This window comes from Cherax quadricarinatus, chromosome 5 (assembly GCF_038502225.1).
Source record: "Cherax quadricarinatus isolate ZL_2023a chromosome 5, ASM3850222v1, whole genome shotgun sequence".
Lineage (NCBI taxonomy): Eukaryota > Metazoa > Arthropoda > Malacostraca > Decapoda > Parastacidae > Cherax > Cherax quadricarinatus.
The window spans coordinates 77,355,985-77,377,285 of record NC_091296.1 but is presented as its reverse complement, the minus strand read 5'-3'; the positions used below and the strand labels follow the sequence as shown (position 1 = coordinate 77,377,285).

Here is a 21,301-nt window from a genome sequence, read left to right as displayed (position 1 = left end):
TGTCAGTAGTTACACTCATAGTTTGTGTCAGTAGTTACACTCACAGTTTGTGTCAGTAGTTACACTCACAGTTTGTGTCAGTAGTTACACTTACAGTTTTTGTCAGTAGTTACACTCATAGTTTTTGTCAGTAGTTACACTCACAGTTTGTGTCAGTAGTTACACTCACAGTTTGTGTCAGTAGTTACACTCACAGTTTGTGTCAGTAGTTACACTCACAGTTTTTGTCAGTAGTTACACTCATAGTTTTTGTCAGTAGTTACACTCACAGTTTGTGTCAGTAGTTACACTCATAGTTTGTGTCAGTAGTTACACTCACAGTTTGTTTCAGTAGTTACACTCACAGTTTGTGACAGTAGTTACACTCACAGTTTGTGTCAGTAGTTACACTCACAGTTTGTGACAGTAGTTACACTCATAGTTTGTGTCAGTAGTTACACTCACAGTTTGTGTCAGTAGTTACACTCATAGTTTGTGTCAGTAGTTACACTAACAGTTTTTGTCAGTAGTTACACTCATAGTTTGTGTCAGTAGTTGCACTCACAGTTTGTGTCAGTAGTTACACTCAGTTTGTGACAGTAGTTACACTCACAGTTTGTGACAGTTACACTCACAGTTTGTGTCAGTAGTTACACTCACAGTTTGTGTCAGTAGTTACACTCACAGTTTGTGTCAGTAGTTACACTCATAGTTTGTGTCAGTAGTTACACTCACAGTTTGTGTCAGTAGTTACACTCACAGTTTGTGTCAGTAGTTACACTCACAGTTTGTGTCAGTAGTTACACTCATAGTTTGTGTCAGTAGTTACACTCACAGTTTGTGTCAGTAGTTACACTCACAGTTTGTGACAGTAGTTACACTCACAGTTTGTGACAGTAGTTACACTCACAGTTTGTGACAGTAGTTACAATCACAGTTTGTGACAGTAGTTACAATCACAGTTTGTGACAGTAGTTACACTCATAGTTTGTGTCAGTACACTCACAGTTTGTGACAGTAGTTACACTCACAGTTTGTGTCAGTAGTTACACTAACAGTTTGTGTCAGTAGTTACACTTACAGTTTTTGTCAGTAGTTACACTCATAGTTTTTGTCAGTAGTTACACTCACAGTTTGTGTCAGTAGTTACACTCATAGTTTGTGTCAGTAGTTACACTCACAGTTTGTGTCAGTAATTACACTCACAGTTTGTGTCAGTAGTTACACTCACAGTTTGTGTCAGTAGTTACACTCACAGTTTGTGTCAGTAGTTACACTCATAGTTTGTGTCAGTAGTTACACTCATAGTTTGTGTCAGTAGTTACACTAACAGTTTTTGTCAGTAGTTACACTCATAGTTTGTGTCAGTAGTTGCACTCACAGTTTGTGTCAGTAGTTACATTCAGTTTGTGACAGTAGTTACACTCACAGTTTGTGACAGTAGTTACACTCACAGTTTGTTTCAGTAGTTACACTCACAGTTTGTTTCAGTAGTTACACTCACAGTTTGTGTCAGTTACACTCATAGTTTGTGTCAATAGTTACACTCATAGTTTGTGTCAGTAGTTACACTAACAGTTTTTGTCAGTAGTTACACTCACAGTTTGTGTCAGTTACACTCATAGTTTGTGTCAGTAGTTACACTCATAGTTTGTGTCAGTAGTTACACTAACAGTTTTTGTCAGTAGTTACACTCACAGTTTGTGACAGTAGTTACACTAACAGTTTTTGTCAGTAGTTACACTCATAGTTTGTGTCAGTAGTTACACTCACAGTTTGTGTCAGTAGTTACACTCACAGTTTGTGACAGTAGTTACACTCATAGTTTGTGTCAGTAGTTACACTCACAGTTTGTGACAGTAGTTACACTCATAGTTTGTGTCAGTAGTTACACTCATAGTGTCAGCAGTAACACAGACCAGTTCTTCCCATTATCCTTTCTAAATCTAAATTTCTCCAATTTGAATCCACTGCTCGGAATCCCGTCTGGGTTCATTATTTTCAACACGTCATTTATATCCCCATAACTTACTCTAATTAAAACTCTACTGTATTAATTCATATTAGGAGTTTTAATAAGATGTACATAATTATTAATCTTGGTATGATTACACAGTGTTTACTGAAGCACTAGGGAATGATCAGGTGGTGTAATATTTGGATGAGAATTATTCGCCTTCCCTACCCTTCAAGGAACTTGATTATCTTCCATTTTCCCAGATGCTGTACGACCCTTACGGGTCCAGCGCTTCCCCTGGGAATACAAAGTGTGATAACCCGTATTCCATCGTATAAAGGCAAATGTTAGACCGAGTGTATCTTGTTGAGGTGTGTGACTGTATAGTCCTTGTGCACACATCCGGCGGGGCCCTGTGAGGCGCCAGGTTTCAAGCCTATCGACTACACGAGGATTAGTAAGGATCTGTGTAACCTTTTCACCACCAGATAAGATTACCGTAATAACTAAAATAGGGATTAAAATAAATCCACAGCATATATATATACACTGAGAGACATACTCAGAGACACAAACTGAGAGACATACTCAGAGACACAAACTGAGAGACATACTCAGAGACACAAACTAAGAGACATACTCAGAGACACAAACTGAGAGACATACTCAGAGACACAAACTGAGAGACATACTCAGAGACACAAACTGAGAGACATACTCAGAGACACAAACTAAGAGACATACTCAGAGACACAAACTGAGAGACATACTCAGAGACAAACTGAGAGACATACTCAGAGACACAAACTGAGAGACATACTCAGAGACACAAACTGAGAGACATACTCAGAGACACAAACTGAGAGACATACTCAGAGACACAAACTAAGAGACATACTCAGAGACACAAACTGAGAGACATACTCAGAGACACAAACTGAGAGACATACTCAGACACACACACTGAGAGACACAAACTGAGAGACATACTCAGAGACACAAACTAAGAGACATACTCAGAGACACAAACTGAGAGACATACTCAGACACACACACTGAGAGACACAAACTGAGAGACATACTCAGAGACACAAACTGAGAGACATACTCAGAGACACAAACTGAGAGACATACTCAGACACACACACTGAGAGACACAAACTGAGAGACATACTCAGAGACACAAACTGAGAGACATACTCAGAGACACAAACTAAGAGACATACTCAGAGACACAAACTAAGAGACATACTCAGAGACACAAACTGAGAGACATACTCAGAGACACAAACTGAGAGACATACTCAGACACACACACTGAGAGACACAAACTGAGAGACATACTCAGAGACACAAACTAAGAGACATACTCAGAGACACAAACTAAGAGACATACTCAGAGACACAAACTGAGAGACACAAACTGAGAGACATACTCAGAGACACAAACTGAGAGACATACTCAGAGACACAAACTAAGAGACATACTCAGAGACACAAACTAAGAGACATACTCAGAGACACAAACTGAGAGACATACTCAGACACACACACTGAGAGACACAAACTGAGAGACATACTCAGAGACACAAACTGAGAGACATACTCAGACACACACACTGAGAGACACAAACTGAGAGACATACTCAGACACACACACTGAGAGACACAAACTGAGAGACATACTCAGAGACACAAACTGAGAGACATACTCAGAGACACAAACTAAGAGACATACTCAGACACACACACTGAGAGACACAAACTAAGAGACATACTCAGACACACACACTGAGAGACACAAACTGAGAGACATACTCAGAGACACAAACTGAGAGACATACTCAGAGACACAAACTAAGAGACATACTCAGACACACACACTGAGAGACACAAACTAAGAGACATACTCAGACACACACACTGAGAGACACAAACTGAGAGACATACTCAGAGACACAAACTGAGAGACATACTCAGACACACACACTGAGAGACACAAACTGAGAGACATACTCAGAGACACAAACTGAGAGACATACTCAGAGACACAAACTAAGAGACATACTCAGACACACACACTGAGAGACATACTCAGAGACACACACTGAGAGACATGCTCAGACACACAATGATAGACATACACTGAGGCATACAATGAGAAACATATACACTGAGACATACAATGAGTGACATTTACACTGAGACAATGAAAGACATATACACTGAGACATATAATGAGACACACAATGAGACATACACTGAGACATATACACTGAGACATACAATGAGAAACATATACACTGAGACATACAATGAGACATATACACTGAGACATACAATGAGAGACATACACTAAGACATACATTTAGAGACATATACACTGAGACATACGAGACACATATACACTGAGACATATAATGAGAAACATATACACTGAGACATACAATGAGAGACATATACACTGAGACATACGAGAGACATATACACTGAGACATACGAGAGACATATACACTGAGACATATAATGAGAAACATATACACTGAGACATACAATGAGAGACATATACACTGAGACATACAATGAAAAACATACACTGAGAGACATATACACTGAGACATACAATGAGACATATACACTGAGACATACAATGAGAGACTTATACACTGATACATATAATGAGAAACATATACACTGAGACATACAATGAGAGACATATACGCTGAGACATACAATGAAAAACATACACTGAGACATATAATGAGAATCATACACACTGAGACATACAATGAGACATATGCACTGAGACATACACTCTGGCTGGGGCAGCTGGATTTTTCCCACATTCCTAGAAGTAAACTTCCCTGTGAGGAGGTAAACTCTTCGTGTGAGGAGGTAAACTTTAGTGTGAGGTATCTAAACTTCAGTATGAGGAGGTAAACTTCAGTATGAGGAGGTAAACTTCAGTATGCTAAACTCACCATAAATCAAATATTCATAGGAAAGCAGAAACCCGGACCGATCACACAGCGCCTGAGGAAAGGGAGGCAATGAGGTTTGATCTGAGGAAATGGAAGATGGCTCAAATTTCTAGGATAGAAAGCCCTTCACTAATTTGCGGCAGCGCCATGACACAGTTAATAGTAACGGGGGGAGGGGATAACAAAAATATTGGTTAGGTTAGGTTGATTTAGGTCAGATTAGATTACGTTAGGATAAGTTAGGTTTGATTAGGATAGGTTAGGTTAGGTTAGGATAGGACAGGTTAGGTAAGGAAAGAATTGGTTAGGTTAGGTTAGGTAAGAATAGGTTAAATTAGGATAGGTTAGGTTAGTTAGGAAAGGTTAGGTTAGGTTAGGTTAGGTTAGGATAGGATAGGACAGGTTAGGTTAGGTTAGGTTAGGTTAGGTTAAGTTAGGTTAGGACAGGTTAGGTTAGGAAAGAATAGAATAGGTTAGGTTAGGTTAGGATAGGTTAGGTTAGGTTAGGATAGGTGAGGACAGGTTAGGTTAGGAAAGAATGGGTTAGGTTAGGAAAGGTTAGGTAAGGAAAGAATTGGTTAGGTTAGGTAAGAATAGGTTAGGTTTACCTGGAGATGTTGGGAGGGTTCGTGGAGATGTGATGGTTGGAGTTAAACACACTTGTTGGATGGTAACACTTACATCAGCAGTGTGTGGAGGAGGAAGTCCCGCCTGCCGTGTTGCCTATTGTAGACCTAAGCGGGGAATGAGAGCGATCATGGGAGCACACCGCTCACAACAGCATCACGTGACGTCACACAAGCTAGTCACTGAGCCTAGCAAGGGGTCATGTATGTAAAACATATGGATGGTACTATGATACTCAGATAACATATACATATACAGGAGATCAGCAACTATGACGACAGAGAGGGTTTCAGGGGTCAACGCCCCCGCAGCCCGGTCTGAGACCAGGCCTCATGGTGGATCAGGGTCTGATCAACCAGGTTAGGTTTTGTACTGATTTTTCTCCTGTGACTTTTTTTACCTAAACTGGCAGAGGCTCCACCTAACAGTGTGCAGAAACCCCAGAGTAAGACTAAGTATCCTTCGAGTCCTTCCACAGTACCCACATTAATAAAGAGTGTGAGAGCAAAGGACGAGGGTTTGAGCTCCAGCTCTTGGGTCCAGTGTCTTATTTTCGACTAACTGGCCTGGTTGAGCTCTGATTTTCACCTGTAACTGGATGGAGGCCCAGACTTCCCGGTTGACTATCTGGTCAACTAGAGAGTGCCAGCTAGTTTGTCCACAGCCTGGTGTATCAGGTAATTGTAGAAAGAAGCTATCTAACTTATACATTTACATTCAAGTACCTCTATCTACTCTTATCTCCTTTTTTTCCTACCCATTGCTTTCTGGCGTCACTGACCGCTCCCACCCTGCGTTGGTGGGAGACGACAGATGTGTTAATAATATTATTATTATGTGTGATGATTTTATGCATGTGGTTCATGGTCTTGGTTCCTCATGCCCAAACATCTGTCTTGTCCAACCTCTCAAAATCCTACATATGTACTCGCTGGAGCGGAGATATATATGTGGAAAGTGCCTGAGGGCCTAGTCCCAAATCTTCACAGTGCCATAACATCATACTGGAGTGAGAGATACTGGAGAAAGTATAGATTATAGAGTAAACTCAGTGAAAGGCGAGAGCGTCGTGGTCACAATAACAGAACACTGTATCAACACCCGGGGTCCCCAACTTTTTACCATCTTACCACCCCTCAAGGGAGGTTCCTTGACGCTGGTGAGGGGCTCTTGATCTAGAGAATTGGATCTGTGCTCCGGTTCCCTGAATTGAGCCTGAATACTTTCCATCCCCCCCCCCCACATGCGGTGCATAATCCTGTGTTTAGCGCTTCCCTGTGATTATAATATAATAACCATCTTACCAGAAGTCTTCAAGAGTAAACCCCAAAAATACTCAGTCAGGGACCAGATCTACCAGGTTGTGATGAATATTTGAGGCAGCGGGCCACCAGCATCAGTAACAGCCTGGTTGACCAGGCAAACCTGACCCAGGGCCGGGCTGCGAGATTAGGGCAACTCGCGAAACCCATCAAAATATATATCAAAGGTAAAGGTATATGTCAAAATAATAATTTATTGTAATATTTTATATTCGAAAAAATAATTATACAACTGTTACAAACTTTTTAACAACGCATCAGTTGCACAGAGACTTTCATCTGATAGTCTCGTATGAACGTCTCTCATGTTCTACCCTCCTTCAGTGTGTGTAATTAACTACATGTAATTAAAAACAAAAAACCCAGATAGTACAGGAAGGGAAACAAGACTGAGGGACTGATCACCTCAAAACTACTGCTACTACTGTCGCCAGTGTTATATTTACTTGTATTCGACTGGAGAAAGCTGTTACACTGGGTCACGTTTCGTCAGTAAAGTTACTAGAGTGTTACACATGTATCTTATCATACACTATATATTACCGGGCACTGAAAGAGCGGACAAGCATTATTACGTATTTGTTGATAGGCAACCATCGCTAATTTATACATAGTATATACCACAGCAAACATTCCACATGACAACACATTTCTACTGCTATGCCCCTCAAGGGAGGTTCCTTGACGTTGGTGAGAGGCTCTTGATCTAAGGAATTGGATCTGTGTTCCAGTTCCCTGAATTCAGTCTGAATACCTTCCTCCCCCCCTACAGGCGCTGTATAATTCCTACGGGTTTTGCACTTCCCCGTGGTTATAATAATAGTATCAGCAGCAGCAACAATGTGATGGCAGGATTTATTGTTTTGATGAGAATTCTTGAGAAATAATGAAGCTGCCTTTGTTTTGCTTAATTGTATTAGAAATAGCGATTAATGATGATTCAAGGCATTTACGTCTGCGGAAATTAGGTTCTATAATCACTAGTCGGGTGTTGTTGAATTTCATCAGGTGGTTGGCGGAATTCTGGTGTTGTACGAAGGCACTGTTCAAGTTATCATTCTTACATGCATTATGTTCATTGAGACGTGTTTCGAAGTTCCTTGTTGTTTCACCTACGTATATTCTGTCACAGCCTCCACATGGTATAGTGTAAACCCCTGCATTGACTTGTTCAAGGTGTAATTACTGGCTGCGATGGTGACTAGTGATAGTTTGCGCGAGTACTTTAGAAACGTTCAATGCAACCTGGCTATTGGGAAGGATTATAACTTTGTCAGGAGTGATGTTGGTGCGTGGAGAATTGATGAAGGAAAATGTAGATCACTGAAGGTTTGGTGTGTTTATGTACACTTCGTCGCGAAACTCTGGATTACAAATTCGATATTCTCTTAGGAAAAATCCAATGATGATGCCTCATCACTTCTAGACGTCCTCATTCACAAAGTAAATAACACCTTAAAGTTTCAAGTTTACAGGAAACCTATTCCCTATAAAGTAGATTATTAAATAATTAACATAAGTAATGTAAAGTCTTGTGAGGACAAGAATAAAATAAAAGAAGACGATCTCACACACTTCTATTCCAATCAAGATAATAAGACCAAAACCACAACTACAACTACTACTGTTACCACAAGTGTTACAACTTCTACTACTTCTAGTATTACTACAACGATTATATCGTGTCTTACGCCTCGCTCTAAAGCCTATATACACTCTCTGTGTCCATGTCTTGTTTGTAACGGCTTGACAAAACTCCTGGAGAGCGAAACGTTGCCATGTGTCTTATTAACTTGTCGGGAATGTATACCATAAATATAAAGTTAAGTACTTCAGTGAGAGTGACGCAGTCCTACACGAGGTATATATGTAAGTTGAAAACTGAGAACTGATAAGATATAAGGCAAAACTTATCTCTCGACTGCAAAGAATCTTAGTAGAGTTTTTCTCCCAAATATTTGAGCTACGCTTTAAATAAGGTCAAGTGAGTTCCGATAACTTAGGAAAACTTAAACATTCTTAGCAGCCACAGAAATGCCATGTTCTCAGACATACCATAAGTGCATATAATGAGTGCACCATTGCGAGAACACCGAGAGTCACGGTTAAGAAGGAAGTCATAAGTTTTACAAAGCGCTCTGACCTACAAGGTCATTCAGCGTTTTTTGGATCAAAAAAAGTAATGCACCATCCTACTTAACACTAAGTCAAAACAAAATACAAAAACTTTAAAACAAATCGTACAAACAGGTCCCAGACCAGGCCTCCTGGTTGACTTCTTTGTTTGCAATTATCCAATCGAGATGGATTGGTAATTGTATAATTATTATATTCACTGGGAAGCTCTTAACCCGTAGGAGTCATATAGCATCCAGATGTGATCTGAGGAAGGAGAGAGTTACTTCAGTGCCTTTGATCAAGAGTCCTTCACCAGCGTCAAGGTACCCACTTTGAAGGTAAGTAACAATACAGGATAAACGACGAAGATAGAAATGAATGCAATCACGTGAAACGTAATAAAGCCAACTGCGTCAATAAGGCACAGGATTAAATATAAATATTGCTGACTGTGTATGTGTGTACCATACCACCGAGGTGTAAATGTCTTCAGAACCAATTAAGATTGTATCACAGAACCAGTAGTGCTGGATAAGAGCCATGACTGTAATATAAAGTACGTTTACCTGTGCGGAATGGTACAGTTGTTGGAATGTAAATTTATGTGTCAGTCTGTGGCTAAATAAGTTGCAGTGACAGAAACTGGCCACAAACAAGGTACAATAGACACTTAACCAGAAGTCATGGTATAAGTCAAAGTTACCATACACTCAAGTTGATTCTGAAAAAGATGAATACCATAAATATTGTGTGTGTGTGTGTGTGTGTGTGTGTGTGTGTGTGTGTGTGTGTGTGTGTGTGTGTGTGTGTGTGTGTAAGTAACTAAGTTTATTCAGGTATACACAAATACAGTTACATAGAATTATCATACATAGCAGCATATGTGTAGAGAACCTGGGATAACCCAAAAAAGTCAGACAGAGTGACTTATTTCCATTGGGGTCCTATTAACTTATTATTATAATATAAAGGTTATAATATTTTCTTATTATTCTATAATGAAGATAACATCTTATCATGCTAAAAAGACTATCTACTACACGAGGGTCATTAAGACTATAATACGAGGGTCATTATTAGGAATAAGGTAAAATTTACACGCATGTTAGCTAAAAAATAGAAAATCATTCCCCTCCCTTTCTGTAGCTACATTCATCAGACACCTTTTGCCACTCTTCTTAAACTGGTTCATGCTATGACTGGCTTTGACATGTGCGGGTAGTCTGTTCCATTCCTTTATTGCTGTACAATAAAAGGTGTTTGAAGCCTGGCCAATGACTGTGGGTACTACAAAACTGTGCTCTCCCCCCCCTAGTACTATGATTGCTTTGGCTCCCAACCTTGACAAAATTGACAGCAAGATATTCTGGACACTGTTTGTGAGCAATTTTATAAACATGATATAGTTTCAGTTGTTTTACTCTGTCTTCAACATTCAGCATATCCAACTGCTGTAATTCATCCTGGCCTACATGTTCTCTTGGTCCCAGCCCCAGGATGAATCTTACGATTTTGTTCTGGGTGATTTGCAGTCTATCTTTCAGTTTTTTTGTCAAGGCAGAGTACCATGAAGAGCAAGCGTAATCCATATGGCATTGTATAAGGGCTAGACATAGGGTCCTGCGAGCCTCAGTAGGTAGACACTGTGCTTGTCTATACAGGAACTTCAGTCTGGCATTCGCTTTCTTTACTACACTGTTCCCTATCAATTCTCCTGACATGCATGGGTCAAAGGGGATTCCCAGATATTTTTCTGATGAAACCAAAGTGATGGGCTCCCCATTTGACTGGACATTAAAATTATTTACCCTTCTCAGTTTATGTTTCGTGCCAAAGAGAATGGCTTCAGTTTTCCCGAGGTGTAATGATAGTTTGTTGGCTACTAACTATTTACAGTAGGAGTTTGCATACAGTAGGAGTTTGCACTTGACAATGATAGGCATGTCATTGACATAACATAATAATAAGGGACCCAGAATACTACCTTGGGGAACTCCACATGTTATCGGCAGGGGTTCTAATTCCGTTTTGTTGATTTTGACTATTTGTCTCCTGTTGCTAAGGTAGGACTTAAACCAGTCTACAGAACCTATACCGATAGCTTGAAGTTTCTTACATAATATATTGTGGTTGACAGTATCGAAGGCCTTTTGCAGGTCTAAGGTTACCATACCTATGAGGTTCCCCTTTGACATTTCAGTTCTCAGGTAATCCATCAGATTAATTAGGGAGGTGTCGGTTGAGTAGGATCTTCTAAAGCCCGATTGATAGCTATGGAGAATGTTGTTGTCATTAAGGTATTTAACTACTTGAGAGTACACCGCCCTCTCTAGAATTTTAGATATTATACTGAGTATACTAATAGGCCTATAGTTGCTGACATCAGACCTACTATTTTTCTTGAAGATAAGAGTAACTCTGGCCTCCTTGAACCCCTCCGGTACGGTATTAGTGGTGATTGATAGATTTATTATGTAAGCAATAGGGATTGACAGTTCAGAAGCACCATCTTTTAGGAACTTAGACGGGATGTTATCAGGGCCTGTGATCTTAGTTGGGTTTAACCTGCTTAGTTCTTTTTGAATAAAGTCATGAGATACACTTACTAGTTGACGACTGTTTGGGGTTACCCCTTTATTGGTATAGTATGTTTGAAACTTATCAGAGTCTGTGTTAAAGGTATTTGATGCAGCTGGTAGTTTACTTACCAGTGTTGATGCAACAGATGTGTAGTAGGAATTAAAGCAATTTGCCACCTTAGATGTTTCGTGGCGTACCTCATTATCGATAGTGAGTACTATGTTAGACCTATCTACTGGCTTATGGCTATACCCGAACTGTTTTAGTTGTTGCCAGAGCTTTCTGGGGTTATGCTTATACTCTTCAATTTTTGAGCAATAGTGCTTTGCCTTTGCTCCTTTTATAAGTCTCTGTTCCTCACCCTTTGGAATTCATTTAGTGCTGCAATATCCTGTCTGTTTGCTTTAAATCTTTTTAGCAGCTGGTCTCTGAATTTCATATTATCTAATATCTCAGTAGTCATCCAGGGTTCAGTTCTTCGTTTAATCCTAACCTCTTTAACTGGTGCAATATTATCAAGGATGGTAGTGAACATTGTTTTGAATTTTTCCCAGGCATCGTTTACGTCCATGCAACTTGTTATCTCTGTCCAGTCACAATTGTGTAGCCTATTTACCAGTTTATTTACTGTAGTTTCTAGTTGACCTCATTTTTATTGTCCTGTGTAGGCCTATCCTATCCCTAGTGATTTTCCTGGTGCAGTAAATGATGAAATGATCACTAAGACTGTGGTAATGACGCCTGACTGAGTAATGTTCTCAGCGCGGTTACAAAGTATGTGGTCAATTAGGGTGGCTGAGAACTGTATGATCCGGGTTGGTGTATTAATTAGTTGAGTGTAACTATTTAAACCTAGAATTTGCTTATACCTTTTGCATAGCCCGGTATTTTGCTGCTGAAAACAGATATTGAAGTCGCCCAGTATTATTGTCTAGCAATTGTTTTCAAGTCCGGACAATACTCTGGAAAAGTCTTCTAAGAACTGGTCCTGGGTGGGACTGCGGTAACTAGTTCCTACTAAGATGGGTTTGGTCTTGGGAAGCAGCACTTCAAACCATAGAATCTCCAGTTTATTGTTATTTAAATCAGGTCTTGGGTTGTAAGCTAAGTCATTTCTAATGTAGGCACATACTCCACCACCCTTTCTGTTCCTATCTAAGCGTTTTATGTTGTGTGTGTATGTATATATGAATATATATATATATATATATATATATATATATATATATATATATATATATATATATATATATATATATATATATATAATATATATTATATATATATATATATATATATATATATATATATATATATATATATATAATATATATATATTATATAATATATATATATTATATATATATATATTATATAATATATATATATTATATATATATATATTATATAATATATATATATTATATATATATATATATATATATATATATATATATATATATATATATATATATATATATATATATATATATATATATATATATATATATGTATGTATAATATATTCAGAAATCGAGCGCGAGAGAGTACTAAAAGTGCGGAGACATACATATCCAATGATAGTAAATATTGAGAGGTGTGGCACTGACACTTAGGTCGGGTGACACATGTATCCGGAAGCAACGTCACTGCATGAGGCAATGTGGCCAGTTTAGCTCAGGACGAGGTACAACGTCACCAGTGAGTCCAGTACCAGTAAACCTGTGATTGCTCTGCCTCGAGTCTTCACAAAGCCCCACGTCATCCCCATCATACCTGACCACACACACTCACCACCGTCTTGTGATGTGTTCCTGCTTAATTTAATTACCAGTGTATTGTTGTTCTACACAATGATGAGTGTGAATTTGTCATGACGAGTCATGTATGTTGTATCATGCTGAAATATAATTATCAACAAAATGCCACTTGTTTCACTTATGAAGCACATACATTTGCTAAATCCTGTCTTGACCAAGCCACAACTCCGGGCCGAGTCTCTGCTCTCCCTTTTCAGAGTTCCTGTTACCTCCTACACGCAGGTGGAGGGAAAGTTTTGAACCCCTGGGTTCCCACCCGAAAATGGGTCACAAGCCATTATTATTATTATTATTATTATTATTATTATTATTATTATTATTATTATTGTAAAGTAAAAGGACACAAGTGCAACTAATGTGACATTTTATTGTGTGATGAATGGTTTGAAAAACCGACAAGTTGAAGATTGAGACACTTATGCAGCATATGGGAATCTTTATTCAGGAAACGTTTCGCCACACAGTGGCTTCATCAGTCCAAAACAAAGAGGAAGGCGTAAGGAGAGGAGGAGCATGAGGTAATCAGTCCCTCAACCTGGAGTCGATGTGTTCAGTCCATCTACAAGATTGATGGACTGAACACATCGACTCCAGGTTGAGGGACTGATTACCTCATGCTCCTCCTCTCCTTACGCCTTCCTCTTTGTTTTGGACTGATGAAACCACTGTGTGGCGAAACGTTTCCTGAATAAAGATTCCCATATGCTGCATAAGTGTGTCAATCTTCCACATTTTATTGTGGCAACGTTTCGCTCTCCAGGAGCTTTATAAAGCCATTATGTTGCGGTGTCCGGACACCGCAACATAATGGCTTGATAAAGCTCCTGGAGAGCGAAACGTTGCCACAATAAAATGTCACGTTAGTTGCACTTGTGTCCTTTTACTTTACATATTGTCGGTAATTCTACCAACTTTATTACAATCTGTCGGACACTACACTATTATTATTATTATTATTATTATTATTATTATTATTATTATTATTATTATTATTAACTACTACTACTAATTCTGGTGGTATTTCATGACTAGCATTAAGAAGTTGTTTCTGTATTCTTTTTAGGATGGTTACTTCATAGTTAGAAATTATGAGAATAAGGCAGTACAAGGAGGAATATCTTAATGTATGCTTCACACACGTCACTCAACGTGGCATACTTAAAGTACAAATTGTGTGGGGAAGGTTTGAGCAACGAGTCATTCAAGCAGAAATGGCTTAGAAGGCACATTAGAAGGAAAGCACTTGTGAGCAGAGATTGGAGTATATTTGAAAGGAAAGAACAAGAACTGAAATAGTAGGGACTGAATGCTGCAGCTAACACAGCTGTTTACTCCGTGAGGCGAGCAACACCTGCTTCATACCTCGCCGTAGTTGGAGGATGGCAAGAGTAAAGAAGCCACACCCTATTGGTGAGGAATTGGTGATACCAACAACCCGTGAGATGGTGAGGACAGTTTGTGGAAGTGAAGCTGCAGAAAAAAATGAGCCGCTACTTCTGTGAAATGACACAATTAGTCAACGAATTCATAATATATTGTGTCATATAAAAGACCAGGTGATTGCGGCCATAAAAATGTGTGGACGGTTTGGTCTCCATCCGGACGAGTCTACAGATAATGATTATGCTCAACTCATGGCTTACGTACGGTATCAAAATCCAGAAGATATGAAAGAGGAATTTCTGTTCTGCCGGCCACTACACACCGCCACAATTGGATAAGATATTGTTGAGGGCTTCAGTAAAAATCAGTGTTTTAGTGTCTATGGTGATGGTGCACCAACAATTTCAGGGGCACATAAGGATTTCACTGCTAGAGTGAAAGAGGAAAATCCGCTCGTGCTGACTGTTCACTGTCTCCTTCACCGTGAAAATCTTGCTTCTCAGAGGTTGTCACGTGAGATGCAGAATTTGATGCAGGTAATTGAAGTCGTTATTTTATTAAAGTTCGGGCTTTTAACTCCAGGATCCTCATTCATGTGTTTGATTTTGGTTGGAAACATGTGTATCTGTTGTATCACTCTGAGGTTAGGTGGCTGTCACCAGGAAAGGTGCTCCAACCACTGCTAGAAAAACTGAACGAGACCGAGATATTTTTGGCTGAAAATCATTCACTGGCGCCAAAGTTCTCAGATTCAAAATGGATGATGTAAGTGGCTTTTATCTTATCGTGATTTTTGTTGAGATTAGCGCCTTGAATATTTCAATACAAGGTCGCGCTCGGACGTTGGTTGGGTTGTCAGAGAAACTAACAGCATTCAAGGGAAAACTGAAACTGTGGAAGAGTAAAATTGATGCTAGAAAAACTACATCATTTTCATCTTTAACCCATAAACTGTCCAAGCAGATCTATGTTCACATGCGTAGTGCTCCAAAAGTAGATCTACGTTTTTTTTTACATATTTTCAAATATAAAAAAAAGTAGATCAAAGTTTTTTTTACACTTTTCAAATATAAAAAAAAGATCTACTTTTTTTTTACATACTTTCAAATGTTGAAAAAACGTAGATCTACGTTTGGACAGTTTAAGGGTTAATGAAGCTCTAGAGGAAGAAACATTTTCACTCATCATCCAGGTGCCATGAATCATCGTGGAACAGATTTTCAAGTTGATCAAATTTCGTTAACTCGCACCGTTTGGCGTTGAACTCCAACAACCACTTGCTTGACCCGCCCTGCAGCGTGTCTAAATCTCCTTGGAGGCCCTTCACTATCTAGATAGTTTTGCATCATATGTAAATTAGGTGAGAGGAATGGGGAAAGAGAGGCAACCTTGAGGAAAAAAATAACAAATTTGACTTTGAAAACGCTAATGCACTGTTAATCACCATTTAGACGATAGTCACAGCTACACGCCTCACAACACAAAGAGTCCTTCACAACTGCTCTGTGAAGAACTTTGCTCTTTGTCAGGCGTGCAGTTGTGACTACCTAAGTTTAGTGATGATTACAAGTGAATTTTGCATGTGTGGTTTTTCAAAGTTAATAAATTTGTGAATGTTAAAGTTATAATCGAGCTCTAGCTCTTAGGCTCAACAGATATGATTTCATTTCGTCGAATTTTATCTCTTACTTTAGAGTCAACTTTGCTATATCGTAACCTAACTTGTGGTTTAACTCACCTGTAACTTCACTGTCGGGCTTATCTGTGACAGATTACAAAATATTTTCTCATCTGGGAAGCCGCCGTGAGACAGTCCACAATATGGTCTCACTTGCATACAAAAGCTCGACCACTATGCAAATAAAGGAACTTATTAAATGTGAACTTTTTACAAGAGTTGCCATGCTACCCCTGGCTACTGACGACCATGCAGCGCTGTATAGCCCTTGTGGCTTAGCGCTTCTTTTTGATTATAATAATAATAATACTGACGACCATACAAATACAAACCTTGGGAGTCTTGCCATAAAACACACACACACACACACACACACACACACACACACACACACACACACACACACACACACACAGCCAGGAGCTGTGAATCAAACCCCGCAACCACATATAGGTGACCGACACGCTGATAAATGAGACACATTTGTAACATTTGGCTCGCTTAATTCTGGAAACGTCTCGCCCGAAATGCTGTGCATAACACGCAGCTTTCTATATAGTAGTATGTCACTGTTAGGTCAGCTAGGACTGTATACCTTGCACATGTACTTGTAGAAATAAAGATATCAAATTATTAAATATTAAATATTAATTATATCCTGTAGTATAGAGCTCAAAAACTGAGCGGTATAATCCAAGTGAGGCCTCACTAGTGATGCTTAGAGCTGTAAAATAACTTTTGGACTTGTTAATACTTCTTGAAATGGTATAAACCTTGGTAATAAATACCGACAAGTTAGTTTAGAAAAACACGAAGCAAACACTAGGACATATGTATTAGAAAAAGTTCGGTCCTGAGACCTTCATCACGACTAACATACAGAGGTTAAAAGACAGTATATATAGGCAGTATATATAGTGAAATGTGAGTGACACATGGTGACCTGAAAAATACCACATTGGTATGAGGACGGGTAGACGATGAGATCATGTTACTGTGTGGTTGGGTAGGTGGTGCTTTGCCTGGTTGAGTATCATGTATGCTAAAGTTTTAGAAATTTTGTGGTTTCTAGTGTTACGTTCTATTGTGTCGGAGACGGCGATTAGCGAGGCTTCTAGACACAGCCGGCGTCTAAGGTCATGTTCGGTGAGAACGAGTTGTGCCTCATCCCGGTTCATCAAATGCCCGTGGAGTCTGTGGAGGACACAGGCTTACCTTAAGTCATCTCTGTTACTGGCATTTAGATGCTCGTTAAGACGGACCGCAAGATCTCTGCCTGTTTCACCTACATATTTCTTGGGGCAGAATCCACAGGGGATGGTGTAGACGCCTGCTATGGAAGTTAGAGGTGTGGGGCTGCGTTTCGTAGTGAGGTCTTTGATAGATGATGTGTTTATGGTAGGAACATTTATGTTACTCTTATCAAGTGCCCGGTGAGTATTCGTGGCAACATCACCACATGGGAGCACTATGAACTGCTTAGGGGGTTGTTCCATGGGCGGTTTGTTTAGGATAGCTTGTGTCTTGAGTTTGTAATTCCGGATGAAGAAAGATGGGAAGTGAAGAGGTGTAAAGGCTTGTGTTATGTAAGTACATAAGAAAACAAGAGCTGGAGATGCGAAGAGCTCTCAAGAAGCCAGTGAGGACTCGTCTTTTAGTGCGAGTGTCTTGGTGTGAATAAAAGTGTATAAGATCATCCTTGTTGGTAGGTTTTCTATACACTCTGAAGAGAAGTTTGTCACTGTCGGCAGATCTGCACAGGAGAACGTCCAGGAGAGGAAGTTTGCCATCTTTTTCGAGTTCAAGTATAAACTTGCAGCCGAACCATCAATAAAGTTTACACTTGAACTCGAAAACGTTGGCAAACTTCCTCTCCTGGACGTTCTCCTGTGCAGATCTGCCGACAGTGACAAACTTCTCTTCAAAGTGTATAGAAAACCTACCAACAAGGACGATCTTATACACTTTTATTCACACCAAGACACTCGCACTAAAAGACGAGTCCTCATTGGCTTCTTCCTGAGAGCTCTTCGCATCTCCAGCCCTTTTCTTGAAGAACATATCTACGTAACAAAAGCCTTTATACGTCTTCAATTTCCATCTTTCGAGTACATTTCATTCTCCTTGTCAGTAAGATGCCCAGATTTATTTTTAAGGGGACCTATCTTTTCTCTAACTTTTGTTCTATAAAGCTGGAAAAACCTTTCAGATTAGTTTTTGAATCCCTATCAACTTTAATTTCATAGTCCCATGTTGCTTTTCTTATCCCTTTTTAACTTCCCTCTTGATGTGAATATACTGATTTATAAGATGACCCTCACTTCTTTTGATGTGCCTATAAATTCCTTTCTTCTGCCCTAAAAGATTTTTTAGCCTATTATTCACCCATTTTGGGTCCTTTCTATTCGATCTTATTTCTTTATATGGAATAAACGTTTTGGGAGCAGCATGTATAGTGTTGAGAAAGCAGTCATATTGATAGCTCTCTTCGTTATCCCAGTCCAGAGATGATAGATTTTCTGTAAGCCCATTGTAATCTAGGCGAAAATCTGGGACTGTTAGTGAGTTATCCCTAGTATCATACTTCCATTCAATGCTGAAGGTACTTGATTGGTGGTCGCTTGCACCAAGTACCTCTGTAATTTCTAAACTATGAAGGGCTTCTTTGTTTGCCAGAACCAAGTCAAGCAGATTATTTCTCCCTGTAGGTTCTGTAACAAACTGCTTTAAAAAAAATCCTGAACTACCTCTAAGAAGTTGTTAGACTTTAAATTCCCAGTCAAGGAATCCCAATCAATATAATTAAAGTCCCCTAGAATTACTACATTATCGTGCCTTGTGGCCCTAACAATTTCCTCCCACAGTAGTCTTCCTTGGTCCCTATCCAAGTTTGGGTGATGGTATACCACGCCTAAAATAAATTTTTTCATGCCCCCCTGAAAATTTTACCCAGACTCAGTGTTATTTCAGACTTTATACCTGTTTTTATGCAACAATTCAAGCGATCTCGGACATACAGTGCCACCCCCCTTTCAAATACTTCTGTCTACCTGGAACAATTAAAAACCCTAAATGTGACATTCAGGAGGCATGTCCCGACTTTTCATATTAAACCACGTCTCTGTTACTGCAACTACATCAATGTTACCCGCACTTGCAACTAATCTCAATTCATCTATCTTATTCCTAGCACTACAACTATTAGTATAATGCAAATTTAGAAACCCTCCCTTTTCTTTTCTCTTCCTGCTCATTTCTGTTCCTCCACTATCCCTGTTATAGTCCTTGTCACCTAGTGCCACTGGCTTTCCAATATTCACCACTAACTCTACCTCATTCTGCCTATAACTGGTTTCCCTAAAACTCACACTATCGCTACACTGAGAATTCATTGCTTTTCCACAAAAACCCATACCACTATGTCTAGTTTAAAGACCTAACAGCTCCCTCCACTGCAGTTGCCAGGGCCCCCACCCCGAACCTAAAAAAGTGAACCCCCTCCCTGGCATACATGTCATTTCTGCCATATAAGAGGTCCCAGTTGTCTATGAATGTTACTGCATTTTCTTGAGTGTTTATCCAGCCAGAAATTGACACCAATTGCCCTGGAGAACCATTCATTTCCAACTCTTCTCCTTAGCAAACTGCCACATATCACAGGGTTCCCACCCTTCTTCCTAATTATCTCTAAAGCTGTCCCATATCTGCTAATCAGGTCCTCACACCTATGTCTGCCAACATCGCTGCCTCCCACACTGAGGCAGATAATAGGATTGCTCCTATAATTACCTTTCATGATGTCGTCTAGACAGCTAACAATATCCTCCATCCCAGCCCCAGGAAAACATACCCTCTGCCTCCTCTTCCTATTCCTAAGACAAAAAGCCTTATCTATAAACTTAACCTGACTGTCCCCAACTAAAACAATGTTCTTACCTTCACTGGCAGAGTTTGCCGTGACATTCTCGATGTTCTTCGTTGGGATGACCTTCATTGCAATGGTCTTCATTGAGGTTTCAAGGGATGTCAACTCAACCTTGCTGCCAATGCTTCCTTGGTGCTTGCTGTGATGTTCCCAGTAGACAACCCATATTCGTCAGGTAGCACAGAAAATGGGTTCAAAGTTTCCACAGTAATTTTTGGTTCTCCATTGGAAATATAAACACATATGCAGTATAATGTGATCCTTTATTGACAACGTTTCGACCACACAGTGGGCTTTTTCAAGTCACAAACAGATCTACCACTGTGTGGGCGAAACGTTGTTAATAAAGGATCACATTATACTGCATATATGTGTTTATTTTTCCATTGTGTCGGTATTTTATACCATTTATTTCCATTGGTTCTCCACTGTTTCTGCCACTCCTTCCATCTTCTTGATCCTCAGCTTCGTTCCATGTTGCCCGGCCACTGTCCAGGTTCCCCTCCTGACCTGAGGACTCACATGAGGATTACTACGAATCCTCTTATTTTCCTCCATCAATCGCCATATCTCGAGCTTTGCCACCCTAAGCTCCTCCTTAAGCTGCTAGTAAAGTTGTTCAATGGAGGACATCTTGGTTCAAATTCACAGACAGTACACTAGACATGCCAGCACAGAGCTAAGTACAGATCACCGCTGAGCTAAGAACAGATCACCACTGAGAAGGATGACTAAAATGATTTATTGTATAAAGAATCTTCTGTAAGAAGATGGACTTAGAGCCTTAAATCTTCACTCAGATGTAGGATGAGGGGAGATATCGACATGTATAACTGGATGATGGGCATAAACAAAGGTGATATTAATAAAATACTGAGGATATCGAATCAGATAAAAACAAGAAATGACGGATTTAAGTTAGATAAATTTA

General features: G+C 39.5%; 1 protein-coding gene across 1 annotated transcript in view; it reads right to left on the bottom strand.

Annotated features, from left to right (window-relative positions):
- LOC128692942 (polyamine-transporting ATPase 13A3) overlaps positions 1-20,469 on the bottom strand; it is a 147,326-nt gene extending 126,857 nt beyond the window's left edge. The window contains exon 1 of the mRNA XM_070104671.1: positions 20,382-20,469. Coding sequence (XP_069960772.1) covers positions 20,382-20,454 — 73 coding nt within the window. The 5' untranslated portion in view covers positions 20,455-20,469. The remainder of the gene's footprint in view (positions 1-20,381) is intronic.
- Between the last annotated feature and the right edge of the window lie 832 nt (positions 20,470-21,301).